This window comes from Apteryx rowi, unplaced genomic scaffold (genome assembly GCF_003343035.1).
Source record: "Apteryx rowi isolate R43461 unplaced genomic scaffold, aptRow1 scaffold_20, whole genome shotgun sequence".
Lineage (NCBI taxonomy): Eukaryota > Metazoa > Chordata > Aves > Apterygiformes > Apterygidae > Apteryx > Apteryx rowi.
The window spans coordinates 1,490,784-1,506,438 of NW_020448308.1; the positions used below are offsets into that span (position 1 = coordinate 1,490,784).

At 45.3% G+C, this 15,655-nt stretch overlaps 1 protein-coding gene across 1 annotated transcript in view; it reads right to left on the reverse strand.

Moving 5' to 3' along the window:
* COL26A1 (collagen type XXVI alpha 1 chain) overlaps positions 1-15,655 on the reverse strand; it is a 184,576-nt gene that overhangs the window by 59,530 nt on the left and 109,391 nt on the right. Inside the window, exon 4 of the mRNA XM_026063592.1 lies at positions 3,028-3,069. Coding sequence (XP_025919377.1) covers positions 3,028-3,069 — 42 coding nt within the window. The remainder of the gene's footprint in view (positions 1-3,027; positions 3,070-15,655) is intronic.

Consider the following 15,655-nt stretch of genomic DNA (forward strand, 5'->3'; position numbering starts at 1 on the left):
CTTGCCCAAGGCAGTATCACCAGATGCCTGGACTGATGCTCCCAATGTTCTGGGATGCAGATCACCAAGGAGTAGAAAAAGTCCATGAAAAAAATTTAAGCAGTTCAGACACTTGCATTAGAAAAGTTTCAACTTCTTTAGCCTGAAAAGATAGAAAAGCATCTGCAGCCAGGTCTCTACTCCAATTTAAAACAGACCTAATTTTCAGTTCCCCTTTATTCCCTCTTGGTCCTGCTTCTATCAAAGTTAGTGAATGTTGAAGCTGGAAGGAGCTGACTTTACAATGCTCCTGCCCTTGGTGTCCCTGTTCTTTATTTATCTGGCATGTGTCCTTCTATAAAGAAGAGCAAACCACCATGTCACGTGGTGCCACGTACATCCTACACTGCACAAATCTAGTTACCTTAGTGTCTAGGGAAGCTGTGGACTCTCTCCTGCAAATTCCAATATTCATTTCAGAATATTCATCTCCCCTCCCTGCACCTCAGAGAGCAAGTTCCAGCTGCATGAGGGGCAACACATCTCTGCCTTGCTGCCTGGCCATACTTCCAAAGAGTCTAGCCCACATCCTAAAATTCAGCGGATCATTTGGAGGCTAAATGACTAAGAGCAAACCATAGAAGGAAATATCTTTAAGCACAGGATAAGTAGGGAAATCCTATACTGAATTGCTAATGAGGAGGATTTCTTGCACAGACAAAAACAAAAAACACCCCCCTCCCCCCACAAAAAAAACAGCCAATATCCTCCAACCCCCATCATCAAGCTAACAGAAGAATAATAGCGCAAGTTAGATTTTCCCTGAACGAAACCTTAAAGGTGCATCAACAGAAGTGAGCAATGGGGTAAGCTATATTTTAAATTGATTTAATATCTTGTCTCCTCAAAGGTCCCAGATGCACAAGGAGAAGAACCACTTCGTGCCCTACATGGGCATCGAGCAGGGCAGATGGTGAAAGGGGCACAGCCACCCCGAGGGAGAAACTGGAGCACAAAGTAGAGACCAAGGAACCAAACCACCTGCCTCAGATGACAACTGCAGAGCAACTCCAGGGGAGCAGAAAACCTTCACCCAAACCAGGGTCTGCTGAAGGCACCTTACAGCAGTTTCTATACACCAGTGATGACAAAAGCCAAGAGAGGATCACGCAGGATCGCATAAGGAAAAGGGGACTCAACAGTAAAGAAGTTACAAAAAAAGAACCAAAAAACAAACAATAAGACAGAAACAAGACTGTCCTGTAGCTGGGCTAATAATCAGGAATTCAGAATACGTGGATATAAGTCCTGCTCACACGACACCTTCCCACATGCCCCTCCACACAGCAGTTCCAAGAGCACAGCAGTGTGAAGGTCAATGCATTAAAAAAGTGCATTCGTGTGCCAGGAAAAGTCCAAGCAATGGAGAGAAGTAAGTTCCATCCTCAACCACGGAACAGAATAGGAAAGGGGAGAACAAGTATAAAAACAATAACTGAAGGATCCTTCACTCCCAGAAGGCTGGGACTGACTTTTCTATTCAGACATGGATTTTTTCCTGATACAATGAGAACTGAGAACTTCAGGGAAAGCTCCGCAGTCACTGTGCACTCCAAATGCCCTCCCGTCTCTTCAGCGAGTGCTGGGAAATGGGTCCCGCACGGGTGGCTCAGCATGGCAGGTCCAGAGGCACAGCCAGCCAACGCTGCCACCTCTGCCACGCTTGCCTAGTGCCCACTCCGGCTGTGCATGGGATAAATGGCCCCTTACACGCTGAATAACTGCAGCTAATGAGGGAAGGAATTAGTGTCAAACGCACAACAGCGACACGTTCTATAACATATGTGAACAGTGTGCACGAAAGTACATGGACTCCTGCACTCTCCAATATCAGTAGGGGCAGAAAGACAGAAGCTCCTCCCGATTTGAGGCTTCATTTGAGTTTGTGAGCTCTGTGGACGCTTATTTTTCTGCTGAGGTTGTGTTCAGTAAGAAGAGCAAAAAGGCTCTCCTTACTGAGGAGGATCAGTGTGAGCCCTTCAACCCTTCACACCCTTGCTGGTCCCACTGTGGCTTTCACAAAAACAGCCTTGTTGGAGTAACTCATCTGCTCAGCACGTGTACCACTTCTAAGGTCCCAAGTTCTCATTTACAACAAAACCTGCACATGGCCATCAGGCTCTTCTCCGACTCTTGTGTAAATCTCTGGTGCTCACTGATTAACCATCATCAGAGATATATGGTCAAATTTAAAACCTTGGCTGGGCTTTTGCACAGACACCAAAGCGCTTACAAGCTACTTTTACCATCAGCTTGGAGATGTATAGTTCACAGGCCAGCAAGCCACAAGGCAGTGCCAGTTCACTTTCAACCTTTAAAGCCAAGTCAACTCAGTTTTCTCTGGGGAAGCCTATTCAGAGCCCCCAGGACGAAGGTCACAGATGGAAATGCTCGGGTATAACGGGACACCAGGCTCCAGGTTGCCCACGGCTGGCAAGTCTGTCTCCTTACAGACGAGCCCGCAATTGCAAACAAGGTCATGGCCACCTTACCTCCAAAATGCCTTTTTTGGAGCTTCTCTTTGACATCACCACCACCAAAGACGTATGGGGAGCATTACCCTTGTTATATAGGTTAGGAAAAACACGTGCAGGGGGTGGATTGTAACTGCCAGGAGAACACAAGAACAGCCACCCTGGGACACACCAAGGGCCGGCGGAGCCTGGTGTCCCCTCTCAAGCAGCAGCCTAGGCAGAGACCCAGCACGGGCGACCCCTCCCAGGTGCTCTGTTTGCCGCTCAGGGAATTTCCTGAACCTGAGAGAAGCAGAGCACTTGCAGCTCCCCTTTCCTCCCCCCCCACATACTTGAGGGAAACTGAGGCAAAGAGAAGGCAGAGACTCGTAGGCCCCCCCCTGCCCCAAGCCAGTGCCCCGCAGCCCAGCCAGGCCAGCCCCGCAAGGGAAGGACGTCCCCAGCAGCACAGGACCCCCCCCACCGCTTCGTTAGTAGGCTGTGCTTTTATTTGATTTTTAAGGTGCCCACTTACGGTCCAGGTTGGAAAAGTAACGGTGCTGCCGGCCAGAAGAACCTGTGGGGAGGGGGGGAGACAAGGCAATTATCACCGGGAACGTGTCAAATCCTTGCCCCGCACAGCATTGCTTCGACAACGAAAAAGTTTATTCAGCTTGCGGAGCAAAACTTGGTCAGGAATGAAAGCGCCTTCGCTCTCCCCCCGCGGCTCTTTTGCGCGCTTGCCAGCGCTCCCCCCTTCCCACCCACATCCAGACATGCAGGCACATACGCACACACTCGTGCTTTCAAAGTGCTGAAATAAGCCTGTAAAGGAGCCCCGTGCCTCTATTGGAAATGATGCTTCCAAAAAATACAACCGCAGAAAAATCTAATGAATGAAACAGGCTGCGCCACTCCATTCTGGTTAAGCGTAACAGAGTTTTTCTTGGAGAAAGGCAGTCATTGCCTCAACTGCACGCTGCAGGGCAAAATTTGCCCCAGGTTCAAGGAGGGAACGCAGCAGCCATCGCTTTGGCCGAGCCACTGCAAGAACCACCCAGGACCTGCCCAGCGGCTGTTGCCTATGCTAAAAAATGAGTTTGTGATAAAAAAAAGAAGAGAAGGAATCAAGTGGGGAGGGGAGAGGGCTTTAGCAGTGTGGGCAGCAGCATCTCCTAATGCTCAGCAAGCTCAAGTATGCTTTGGGGAACCAGGTCTTCCCCAGCTCTGCCGGGGCCAGCTCACACACTTGGTGAGTATGGGGGTACGGGAGCCCCATACTTTGCCTCTGGAGATCTTTCTGTCTCCACGCATAAGAGCAGAGATTCCAACCGCTTTTGTAAACTGCTCTGAGGTCTGTGAAGACCTAATTATTTAAGCCTTTGAACCACAAAGCACTTTCATCGGGAAAGCACAATAGAAGAGGAAACCACTATCTATGTTTTCTTGCATTTAAGGGTAGAAAGGGGGGAGAAAAAAACACTAAACAAACTGAGGAAATAACTGTCTTGATACCAAAAACTTCCCACAATACTGACGGATGAGGGTCACGCTGAAGTGATGTATATTAGTCATGACCAGAATACATATAACCATCTTGAACATACTAACTAAAAACAACTGTTACAAGATTTTATAGAGTGTGTTTGTTGTACCAGCATCTAGAAACATCACATTAAAAACAAACAAACAAATCAGATAATTGCTTTGAATGTGGTTTTTGTTAGTGTGGGGTCCTAGACGGTTTTGTGCATGTGGTTAAAAGGCTAAACAGCAGGCTTGCTTGTTGTCCTATTCCTGATCTTCACTGGGACTAACGGGAGATATCGGTGCAATTACACCCGTGTAAGCCTGAAACAGGACTGGAGTCCCCTAAGACCCTCAAATACTAAAACCCACACAAGCCCCTTTAGAGGACTGATGATTTTATATTCCTCCAGCTCTTCTGTGTCATCTCAAGCTTTAAAGCACACAAGCAGCGGTAACGGGTCAGTCCCACAGTCACCATTGTCATGTCCCTTGTACGTACATCCCGTGATGGAGATAAACAGACTGGGCTGCTGCTGCGACTCCCAGCGGCTGATTCCATAAAGTTGGGGCTAGCATGGGAGATGTGGATAAATAGAAAACTGCCCTGGCTGAGACCAACCCCCTGTCTTGTTTTCTTTTTAAGGAAACCGTGCCTCAAAGGAACATGCCTCCAAGCCCTCGCAGGATTTCCAGTGACAGGAACCTTTTCAGGCGGTTGAATCCAAGATCTGCGGTTCGAGTGATACTCATTCTGCAGGGAATCAGATCAGGGACCCATGGGAATCTGCCTGTAAGGTCCCACTGTGGCTGTGCTCAGTTGAGCAACCGCAGCACGTGCTGGACCACTTGCACTGCTCCTAATCCAGCCAGCGCAGGTGCTGGGAGCAGTGAGGCAACACCGGCTGCCGGGAGCCCCATATGGAGAAGGCTAGGCCACGCGTAGCCTCCTCTGTGCCAGCTGGCTCCAAACTATGCCAGCAAGTGCTGCAACCTCATCTCTGGCTGCAGAGGAGAGAGCAGGCAAGTGGGAACCTAGGACACATCCTAAGTCAGCGGCAGCAACCTGGCTGGACCAGAGTTTCACCTTGAAAGCAACAGTAGAAACTCAGCGCTTCTTAAAGAGGCAAGACTTTCCTATTCCACAGTCAGGGCTGGTTTTGCTTCTATGTGAGGCAGCAGTTGCAACCTCCCAAAAAATTCAGCAGGGGCCAGAACAGAAAGGTCCCAGCCTCTCACAGAAACCTCTCTCCAGATACTGCAGTGCCAACCTCACAAACCTTTCCAAATTTGATGGGTTTCTGATTCTGGGACCTCTAGCTATAGGTTACAGATCCCTGCCCTGTCACGGCAGTGTCATGCTTCACAGAGGACAAGTCAAAAGACTCTCTGCTCCCTGTTTTTGCTACTGCAGACATATGATTGAGTAAGGATTGGGCTATATCTCTAGCATCTTTCCCCCTGCTCCAAGACAGTAGCTGGGAGAACTTCCTGCCTTTGCCTTCTCCAAGGAGGCAGAGCAAAGTCCAGTTATCCAGGGCAGCTACTAGCCAAAAGGAGGCACCACAGGCACGTCTCCATTAGTTCTCCTGGAGCCCAGCAGCTGCCTTCCATATCAGGGAAAGGCACAGTAGATGTACAAGGAGTACAGACAGGCAAGGGCTGAACTTCACTTCTTAAAGCCCCAGGCAAAGTCTGGCCAACGTGAGGTCCCAAAGCAACATGCAATAGAAAACGCAGATCACATCAAAACCCCCAAACAAGCCTACAAGGTCACAAAGGCTTTGTCTTGCTCGCTCAAAGCCAAAAACTGTCACTGCTTTCTGGCCCACCCCCTTAGATATGGCAACACTGAGCAACAATGCTCAAGGAAGAGGTCAGAGCCATCTCTCCAGCACCTCTTTCGGCTGAGACATTTGTGGCCCATCACCAGCACCAGCAAGCAAGCAGCTTGACTCCATGCAAGCAAGAAAACTACAGTACTGAGGAGATCCCTGCCCAACCAAGAAGCTAAGAAGATGAGGTCAGAGAAAGGCCTAGTAGCTGCAGTTTCTAGTCAGACAATGTCCACAGAAAAGCCACACCAGTCACATTGATCATATCCATCTAAGGCACTGCTAATATGCAGACTCAAGAGGGGGAGCAAGGGAGCTGCAGTTCCCTCCCCTCTGTACTGTGTCCCTGCCCAGCTCCTCCTTTCCCATCCCTCTGTCCCATTCCACCATCATGCATCCAGCCTGCATTTGGGATGCAACTTTTTGTTCCCCTGCAATGGGATCACCTGTGCTTTCCCAAGCAGTCTGCAAAGAGAGAGTGTAGAGCTCCATTGCTGAAGTACATTGCCACTGACTGCATCTCAGATGATGATAAGAGAGGAAAAGGACATGTGCAAGCACTGCTCTAGCAGGTACCTTTAGGGAGCTCCAACTTCTTCTTCCAGAGAAACACTTCCAGAAGAAAGGGGAAATATGTAGAATTCACCCCTCCAAATTTGCTTCCAATCTCTTCCAGTAGAGAGAGGGGATTAGGATCTCCTGAAGCTCCATGCTACTGCCCATGCCAGCAAGACTCTATTAGCTCTCAGGTGTGGAGTTCTCCTAGATTGTCCCCTTTTAAATGAGATTGTTGTTGCTGCCAGAACTCCACCAAATAGTTGTATCAGTGCAGCTCACTACATTGTGGCTGTACTCCCTGAAAGATGATGACTGCTGAGGAAAAGGAAATTAATCTAGCCTTTTAGTGCCTAAACCAAGTACCAGGACTTAACACAAGACCAACCTACTCCGCCCTGCGTGAGATTTCTGGGAACGGATAGTCACAAAAAGTGCATATGAGATGTAAGTCACCACCACTGCAACAAGTCAGTACTCTGCAGAAGGCCTTTCATCAGTGCAGAGTATTTGCAAGCCTTAACAAAATTCTCAGAATTACATAGTTCTGCACTATTAACTGAATAATATAATAACCATTATGCAATAAATTATCTTCAGTTATGCCACTGTTAAGAGCAACTACAAACCACCAAATTTCTGCTTCCACTTTGAGGAGTAAAGATTTCAGTTTAGCCCTTTCCAGTTTAAATTAGATAAATGTTTTATGCCTCCTGTAAGAATTGCAGAGTCAGCAGAAATACCAACGGCCAAATCAAGAGGGATCCCGTTATTAACTCAAGATCCATCTAGAGTTAAACCACAGCCACAGTACACACTGTAGCATAGCAAGCTTCTCCCTTTGCACAACAGTGCCAGGATGAGATCAATGACATCAAACGATGCTTACAATATCTTTTCTGTAACAGCAACAAGAAAGAGAAAACTAAATCCTAAGAATTGCAAAAGAAAGGCCAATCGGAGGTAGAAATGTATTCCACAGCACCGCTCAGGGACTCCATTTCTGGATGGCTGCCTAAAACTCTGCATCCGCCTTGTGCTGGCTCAACCCCCACTGCTCTTGGCAGGTGAGATAGAAAATTGGTTATAAAATGAGCCCTATATTTTATAAGTTTCATAAACATTTTTTTAAACTGGAATATGAGGTATTCTCAGGGATCCTCTGCCAGAGTGTAATGTGGTCTAACTTGGAAACAGAGTTACCACCTGTTCATGGCAACTACTCTTTTAATCTTCATTTCTATTTTATGAGCTGACCAATGTTTTTTTATTAGCTGACAATTAGCTTAAGCTGATTTAATTAAACAGAATTGATTACAACTCCTCTTCCTCCCAGGGCAAACTTCCTGCAAGACTAGGGGTTTGAACACCTTGGACTCTGTATCAGTAAAGCTAGATTCCAGATGTTTTTGTCAGAAACGGTCATATGTGTCAAGTCAGGTAAATACATGTCATGGACCCAGAGATGCTCTAGGTGTCGGTTAAAAGGAAAAAGGCAGGCTCTAGCTGCCTGGCTAGACACAGAGGTGATAATTTGACATCAGGGAGCACTACCACAGCTTAACTAGTTTAAGAAGTTGCCATCTCTGTTTTCAGAAAGAGTCGGTGGGCATACACAGACACACAGTTGACCAGATTGGGAAACAGACGCACTGAAAGAGAAGCCAAACCAAAAAAAAAAAAATTATATTTATTATTTTTTAGCTAGATCAATTCCCTAAACCAAGTGGCTGCACAAATGCTTGAGTGAGTGTGATAGAAAGGGCAGACACTCTCACTGAAAAGCGGTTCATTTAACTAAATGCAAATACAAAAAAAACCACTGTCACTGTCTGCCAATGTCAGACAGCACTGTTGCAATTAGTACTTGGTCTAAAGCTTGAAGCTGATGACAAAAATCTGGTGACATCAACAGGCCAGGCGCTCGGGTCATCTGCATCTTGAGAACAGATGCCTCTAAAATAGATGTTGCACATTAAGCGAGGAAAGCTTTTTTAAGGGTTTGCTAGTCTGTGAACACATACACTCGTGCATCAGCGTTCAGGCTAAAGTACCGTGTGTCTACAAGACTCTGGTCTACAGTGCAGAAGACAGCATAGTGAAGATCTATAAGCTAGATTTAATATATCTGTGGATTCGTTTTTATTTGCTGTTGTTACAGTTTTCTTTTTTTTCTTTGCTGTTGTTACAGTTTTCTTTTTTTTCTTTGCTGTTGTTACAGTTTTCTTTTTTTTCTTTTTCCTCTTATTTTACTTTCTTAAAGCTATATCAAGAAGGGAGTCCTGACTGGGCAAACTTCTCAAGGTAGGCATGTGCTTAGCATTACACACATGGGTATGGGCTTTAACTGTGATCCAGACACCAGACAGACTGAGAAGAGATAGTGGTTATCCAGACAGGTTGTATAGATATTTATGTTTGGTTCACTTTGAAGATGTCTATACAATAACTGACAACCACCACCAGCTTTAACAGGCTTCTACTCAAGGATGAACTTTCTCATGTCAAGATTTCCCAGGCCCCATTTTGCAACAAGACAGAACTCAGGAGTTAATTGCATCCGCAGAGCTTGCAGTAGAGGTTGTGGCAATGATTCAACCCTGGAGAATGGATAAAAATGGCTGTAACAGTAGTAGACATTCAGGTGCAGTTAAATATAGTCAATGTTGCTGTCAAATGGCCATTCTTCAAGATACATGCCACCTTTGACACTTAGAGTCTTGAAAAGCAAAACAGCACCATTAGTTATGACTCCTTGGCAACAAGGACTCTAATAATTCTGACTAATTGTCATGGAAAGTTACCTTGATTGCAAATTTGACAACTAGAAAAATCCAATTTTGGAATTCCAAAGAGGCCAGAAACATAATTAGGTTCCACATTTTAACACTCTCTTGATCAATGGTGGGGTACGGGAGGCTCTTCCAAGAGCTTTGTTTTGAAATGAGTGGCGCCATATTGATGAAACAACTTGGATGCAAACCAGAAATTAAATTGAAAGTTTAAACAATGCAGCTGTATTTTATCATCCTGTATTGTCAAGCTTTAACGAAAATAGCTCCTAAACAGAGCCACATGTTTTGCCTGTTGCCCAAAAACTGAAGGTGAATTTTAAAACCCTTTCCTAAACTGCAGGATGCCAAGATTTTTCTGCTAGAAGTTATTATTAGGACGTAAAAGTATTTCATACAAGTCTTGACAACGATTTTGTATGGTTTCTGCAAAAGCAGCTTCATTTTTTAAATCAGAGATGACTTAGATGAGTAACACTTCAAAAAATGGCACCTCTATTGTGTGTTTCTTCTTGTTCCATATACATGTGGTACCAACAAAAATAAAATCTCATTATCATCAGTGTTGCAACCAATATAGAGAGTATAAGCAGGACTGCCCTTGTCCTATGTATCATCAATAACAGTCAGCAGATTTCTAACCTCAGAACCTGGAAGCAGATCAAATGCGGGTGTATCCTGTGTTTCAGTGACACTGAGAAAACTGCAGTCAACTGTTATTCTGAGAGCAGCTCTTGCCTTTGAGGATTAAGATATCATGAAAAAAACCCTGCCATTGTTAGTTAAAACACTCTAAGAACCAGATCTTTGATAATGAGCAAATTGATGAAGATACAAGAGACAGAAAATGCATAGCAGGACTTAGTCTTTTTAATATCCCAGGTTGAATTTGCCCAGCTGGAAAATTAAGAAAAAAACCTCTTTTTTTTTGGCTTGTCATCTGTTCAAATAGCCTAGAAGATTTTAGGGGGCTGCAACTCATACAAATTAAATGGGATTCTACCCACATTCATTTATTAGAGCACAGCCTTTAACATTGCAAGATTCAACTCTATGTTGTGCAAAAATCTACTGAAAAACTAACAGTGTGTTAAGTCCTACCAGGCTTTCCCATACAAGTGTAAGTGTACAGTCCCAGTTTTGAATCCCCATAATCCCAGATCCAGGAGAGGAAAAAACCTCTAGGATTGAAACTCCCCAGCTGAAGAGGTTCAATGGCTCAACTCTCCCCTATGCTACGAGAATTAACTATTTTAATTGGATCTATCAGGAAGCTTGCAGAGGGGTGCACGCAACTTTCATCCCAGTCTGCCGGATGAAGGAGGGGAGATGATACATAAAGAGATAAAAAGCGAAGAACAAAGGGGTCCGCGAAGTGTCTCTTGGCCTCTCTCACACTGCATAAACACAGTTGTCAGGTCCCGAGAAACAGGTCAGGCTAAAACCTCTGACAACGGAGGTCTGTAACTCTGAGGATCTTTTATCTGCCTTTGCAACACAGGCTTTCCACTAGTCCAGGCAGCAATTTAATTGGAGAGCTTCCCTGTAGTTTCTGCATTTTCCTTTTTATTTTGTGCTTCTCTGTGTAAGGCGTAAACAACGCCTGGAATTGTTATATTTAACTGTGAAACCTAAAAAGATAGGATCAAACACCTTTGCAAGGATTACAGCTAAAGACGTTTACAAAATAAAAAAAATAAAAAAATTAAATGCTTCTGAACTACTTGCTGTCCTGTCACTTGCAGTGTTTCAGTAGGCAGATATACAAACACATACTCTGTGTACCGTTGTTTCCAGAGTGACTTCAGGTCTTTACAGCACGCTGCACCTAGACAGCACTCACCCTGCCCTCCCCAAGCCACGGCATTTTGTCCACTAGTGCATTCACATGCTCCCATATAAAAACTATTTCTGCTGGAAGACTGCTGAGAGCTGGACACCGCATGCCTACCGTATGAGAGCACACCAAACCCAGCGCGACACGAAGGGCAGGCTGCTGTGCCGAGACTTGAAAGAGCTCTGGTTGGTACCTGCATAACCTTGGGTTATGCTGGACCACTCGGATCACATCTGCACACATCCCAGAGTAGCCGGCAGGGATTTTCAAACCAGTGCCAGCCCAGCTAGCCCCACTGGCAGTTCAGCCTTCTGCCCACCCCAGAAGACTAGACTCTGTGCAGCGCCAAAATAACCACACCGGTACTTGGATTGAAGCCAGCTTCCCAACACAGGGCTGTGCTACCACACCGACATCCCAGGCCCTTCCAGCTTACACAGGATGTCTAAAAGGTGTTGTGCCATGCAGTGAGACTGGAAATAGGCTCTAGTCTAAGCCCAGCACTCAGTTCAGACAGGATTGCTCAACTCTGGAGATGCCTCTTTTTCTCTCTCTTCCTCCTCCACCTTCCCCTCCTCCTAGAGGAAGGCTGGAGGACTGGTTTAAATGAGGGCTAGATACACATGTAGACAGGCAGACAGACAGATGAGCTTCAGGGAGACGAATCCCTGTCTTTATGTTTTAGATCCCTGTCTGTTAAATGCGGATGTGGTACATCCTTTCCTTGAAAATATTACGTACGTTAACCGTATCAGGGAGCCTGACAGACTCACCATAGTAACAGAGGGCGCACATGCTTTTTGGGCAGACCATGAGAAATGCTCTTTCAACTCAGATTTTTACCCAATATATCATTGCATTACAAATTCTTGTGGTTCATTAAACGGTATCTATAAATGTTGGGACCAGTAGATAGTCTTTAATGAGGTTGCTACTCCCATTTATCTGCCACTGTTCAGTATCTCAGTAGCATTTCCTCTCTCTGTTAGCAGACTAACGAGACTCTAAAAGCAGCAAGACAAATACCAGCCAAACAGCTTAAATGCTGTAGCCTCATATTTGTATGTAGACTTCAAAAGGGTGCCACACTTTACAGTCCAGGGCTTTGCTAAAGTGGCTAAAAAAAGGGCTAAGAGGAAGCACCTACCTGTGCCGGGCTGTGCTGTGCTAAGTTTTCTCTACAATCCTTTCATGGCTAATGAATATCCAACAATGCTTGATAAAAACAGTGTCTGCTACTGATCAAGCGCTGGTTGCTTTGTATCACACTTGAATCTAACAGGAAGAAATGTCCAAGAAGATGTATTGTCTAAGTTCAATGTTTTATCAAAACCATATGAGCACACATAGCCCAAGGTCCTGGTCAAAAGCCAAAACATACAAGCAGAAAACTGCAAGTGGGTAAAATGTGACACTTAAATAGAAAAAAAAGGGGGGGGGAAGTTACCTTAATGCCAAAAAGAAAGGCATTTTTACCATGATGGTAGAGCATATCTGGAGCACTTCTGCCTCCTGAAACAGGACATAGCGGTTACCTTAGAGCCTCTTCATGCCAGACTCTGCCAAATGGAAACCCTAGCTCAGACCAACTCTGGGTGATGTACTCCAGCACCTTTTCTTTTATGCATTCATTGACACACATGCATACACACATGCACATACCCTTGTGTCTGTGCTGAAAGAAAAACCACCTCCTTCACAGCTATTTTTACTCTCTTCAAACTGCTTCTAAGAAGCTTTCTGAACAATTTCTTTCATACTACATACCTGCACCTTAGTGAAGGACCTTGTCCAGTATTGTCCTTAAAGACATCCTCTTATACTGGAGAACACCACAGCAACGCTGAATTGCTGGTGGTTTAGCCCTGACCTTCAGATGATCACCTATATCCTTCCACCTACTCCTTGCTCCACTCTCTCTTGTCCTGTTTCAGTCTAAGTCTCTTTGGTTTTCACTGCGGCCAACTTTGGAGTCATCAAGAAGTAGAGAGAGGGGACTACGTTTAAGCTGGAATGTACTCGGCTTTACTGATTCAAAGCCCTAGCTTCTTCTACAGTTTCATTTGCTTCCAGCTGCTACGGAAACAAGAGTTTCAGCTGTGCTTACCGAACTCACAGTAACTCCCAGGACAGCAAACTCAAAGTACCAGTTGGCTTGTGGACTTCAGATACCTGCCATACACACTTAAGGAAAGAGAGTCTAAACCATCTGTGACAACAACATGAGGCGAATATAAGGCACTAACCATCACCAAGCTATGCTAGCACATTTTATGCGCTAAATCGTTGTTTTCAATCAACTCCTAGCAAGAAAACATATTGAGCGAGTTTGTCACATTCCTGGTAAGGCACAATCCACCTCTGCCCATCTTGAAAAAAAATGCAGGGCAACAGGAGACATCTCCAAATCCTCACCAGTTCCCACTCCCCAACACACACAGGACTGTCCCACCAGCATCTATCTAGCCCTCTAAAACCATTTTCATTCTGCACCATGAAAATCAGTGGCAGAAGAGGCCTGCTAGTCTAGTCCCCGATCATTCTTAGTTGTCTGTCCAGTCAAGGTGAAAGAGTCTCATGGAAAAGACACCAAACTGAGACGCTGCCCCAAGCATCACCATGCCTGGAATGGCCATAATTCCACCAAAAACAAGCCCACCATGTTGCTGAAAAGCGACGTAGCAGTTGGAAACAACCGGAAACTAGTTCTTAAGCTGTAAAATATTTCAAAAAGTTACTTTGATTTAAAAACCCACTTTAATAAGGCTTATATTTATAGCTTCTTTCCATGATCTTCCTCCACTTATACAGCTGCAGTTCCTCTAAAGGACAGTTCAGAGAAATGCAGCTCCAAGCACTCAAAGCCTAAAAATCCACTGCTGTGTTGCCCAAGGTTTTACTAATAAAATTTGTCTTCAGTCATATAAATTGAAAAGTCAAAACTGGAACCTGCTCATAATCTACTGCAATGGGTTTTTCAACCTGCAGCTTGGCTCCATGAAAAAAGGCGGTCCACATGACCTCTGATTACTGGAGGAAGAAAGCTGACCATAAACGGGAGTATTTTCATCTAGTAAGAGAAACAGGCACTCCATTCCTGATTTGGAGATCAGAGTAGCCACTCCTAGGAAAACAAGCCAGCTTGCAGCAGGTCTCCTTTCACTACTTCTTACAAATGGCCATTCTCTAGGATAAAACTCTCACACAAGCCCTCTTTTCTTCCAATGAAAAAAATTCACTTGTGCAAAGAACGACTTCTAAAGCATAGAAATAGCAGATGGAGGTGCAATTACTAAGCTCATCTCTCCTAATAACCAAAATCAATTCCAAAGTATTATGCTCTACAACTATATAATGCTACATTAAAATTAGGACAGCATCAAAAGATGCACAGAACACTTAAGAGATTTATTTTCCTGCATTGCTACTCTTGAGCTATCACAGACTTGAAGGCTTCCAAGCTAGTTTCGCAGTGAAGGAGAATACGCTGCACAGAATCTGGGGAAGCAATCAGCAACGCACGACCTCTGGTTAAGGAAGCTCTCCAAAACCCAGCACCGAGTTCAAACAAGCAAGTCCACCCCAGTTCCAACCAGAGCACGGCAATCAAACCGCAAACACCAGTTCAAACCTGGAACAGAAACACCAGCTCTCATCACATCACAAATCCCTCGTTCCACACTGCAGACCACTCTCCCAGTCTTTTGGGACAGCAGCTCCAAAGGGCCCATGCCCTTAGCAAAGAAGGCGCTCACTGCCAGGAGCAAGCATGCTGCCTCCTGCTAAGGAGGCTTACCCGGAGAATCACAGAATGGTTGAGGTTGGAAGGGACCTCTGGAGATCATCTAGTCCAACCCCCCCTGCCCAAGCAGGTCACCTAGAGCACGTTGCACAGGGTCGTGTCCGGGCAGGTTTTGAGTATCTCCAGAGAAGGAGACTCCACAACTTCTCTGGGCAACCTGTTCCAGTGCTCTGTCACCCTCACAGTGAGAAGCGTGGTAAAAATAAGCAGACCTCAAGGAAGGCGCTCAGCTGATCTCAGGAAACACCAGCTGGACAGCCCTGCTATAGAGAGGCAGGGAGAGAAAAGTTTTCTGCTGTTAGTACTTGTTCCTTGCATAAGACACGTTCCGCTAAATCTATCAATGCAGCAGTTCCTCAAGGTCTCCATTATTCACATGCTGCAAAACTGAACTTTTAGGCTGCCATCTGGCAGGTCCTGCTGTAACTGAGTGTTTGTACAGAGCTTAGCAGTGCAGGGCCCTGGCCTGATTGGTCTCTAGGTGCTACTGAAGTATTGCTATTAAATAACAGATCACTGTTTAACTCGCAAAGTCAACTGGTGCGCAAGCAAAGTAGGGTTTGTGTTTGTTTTTAAATTCAAAAACATAAAAGCTTATTTAAGGACCAACAGATGACCCAGATCGGACAGGACTGTCAAGAGCATTTTCGGAGAATGGTGATAACCAAATCATTTTGAGCTTGCAACGTAACACGTAAACTGAGAAACGCTAGCATTGAACTGATCAGCAAATACCCCTAAGACCAGCAGGGCTAATGAGAACAGCAGGACAGGGGATAGAATGAGCATATCTTTAGAGTCCAGACTCTACATCC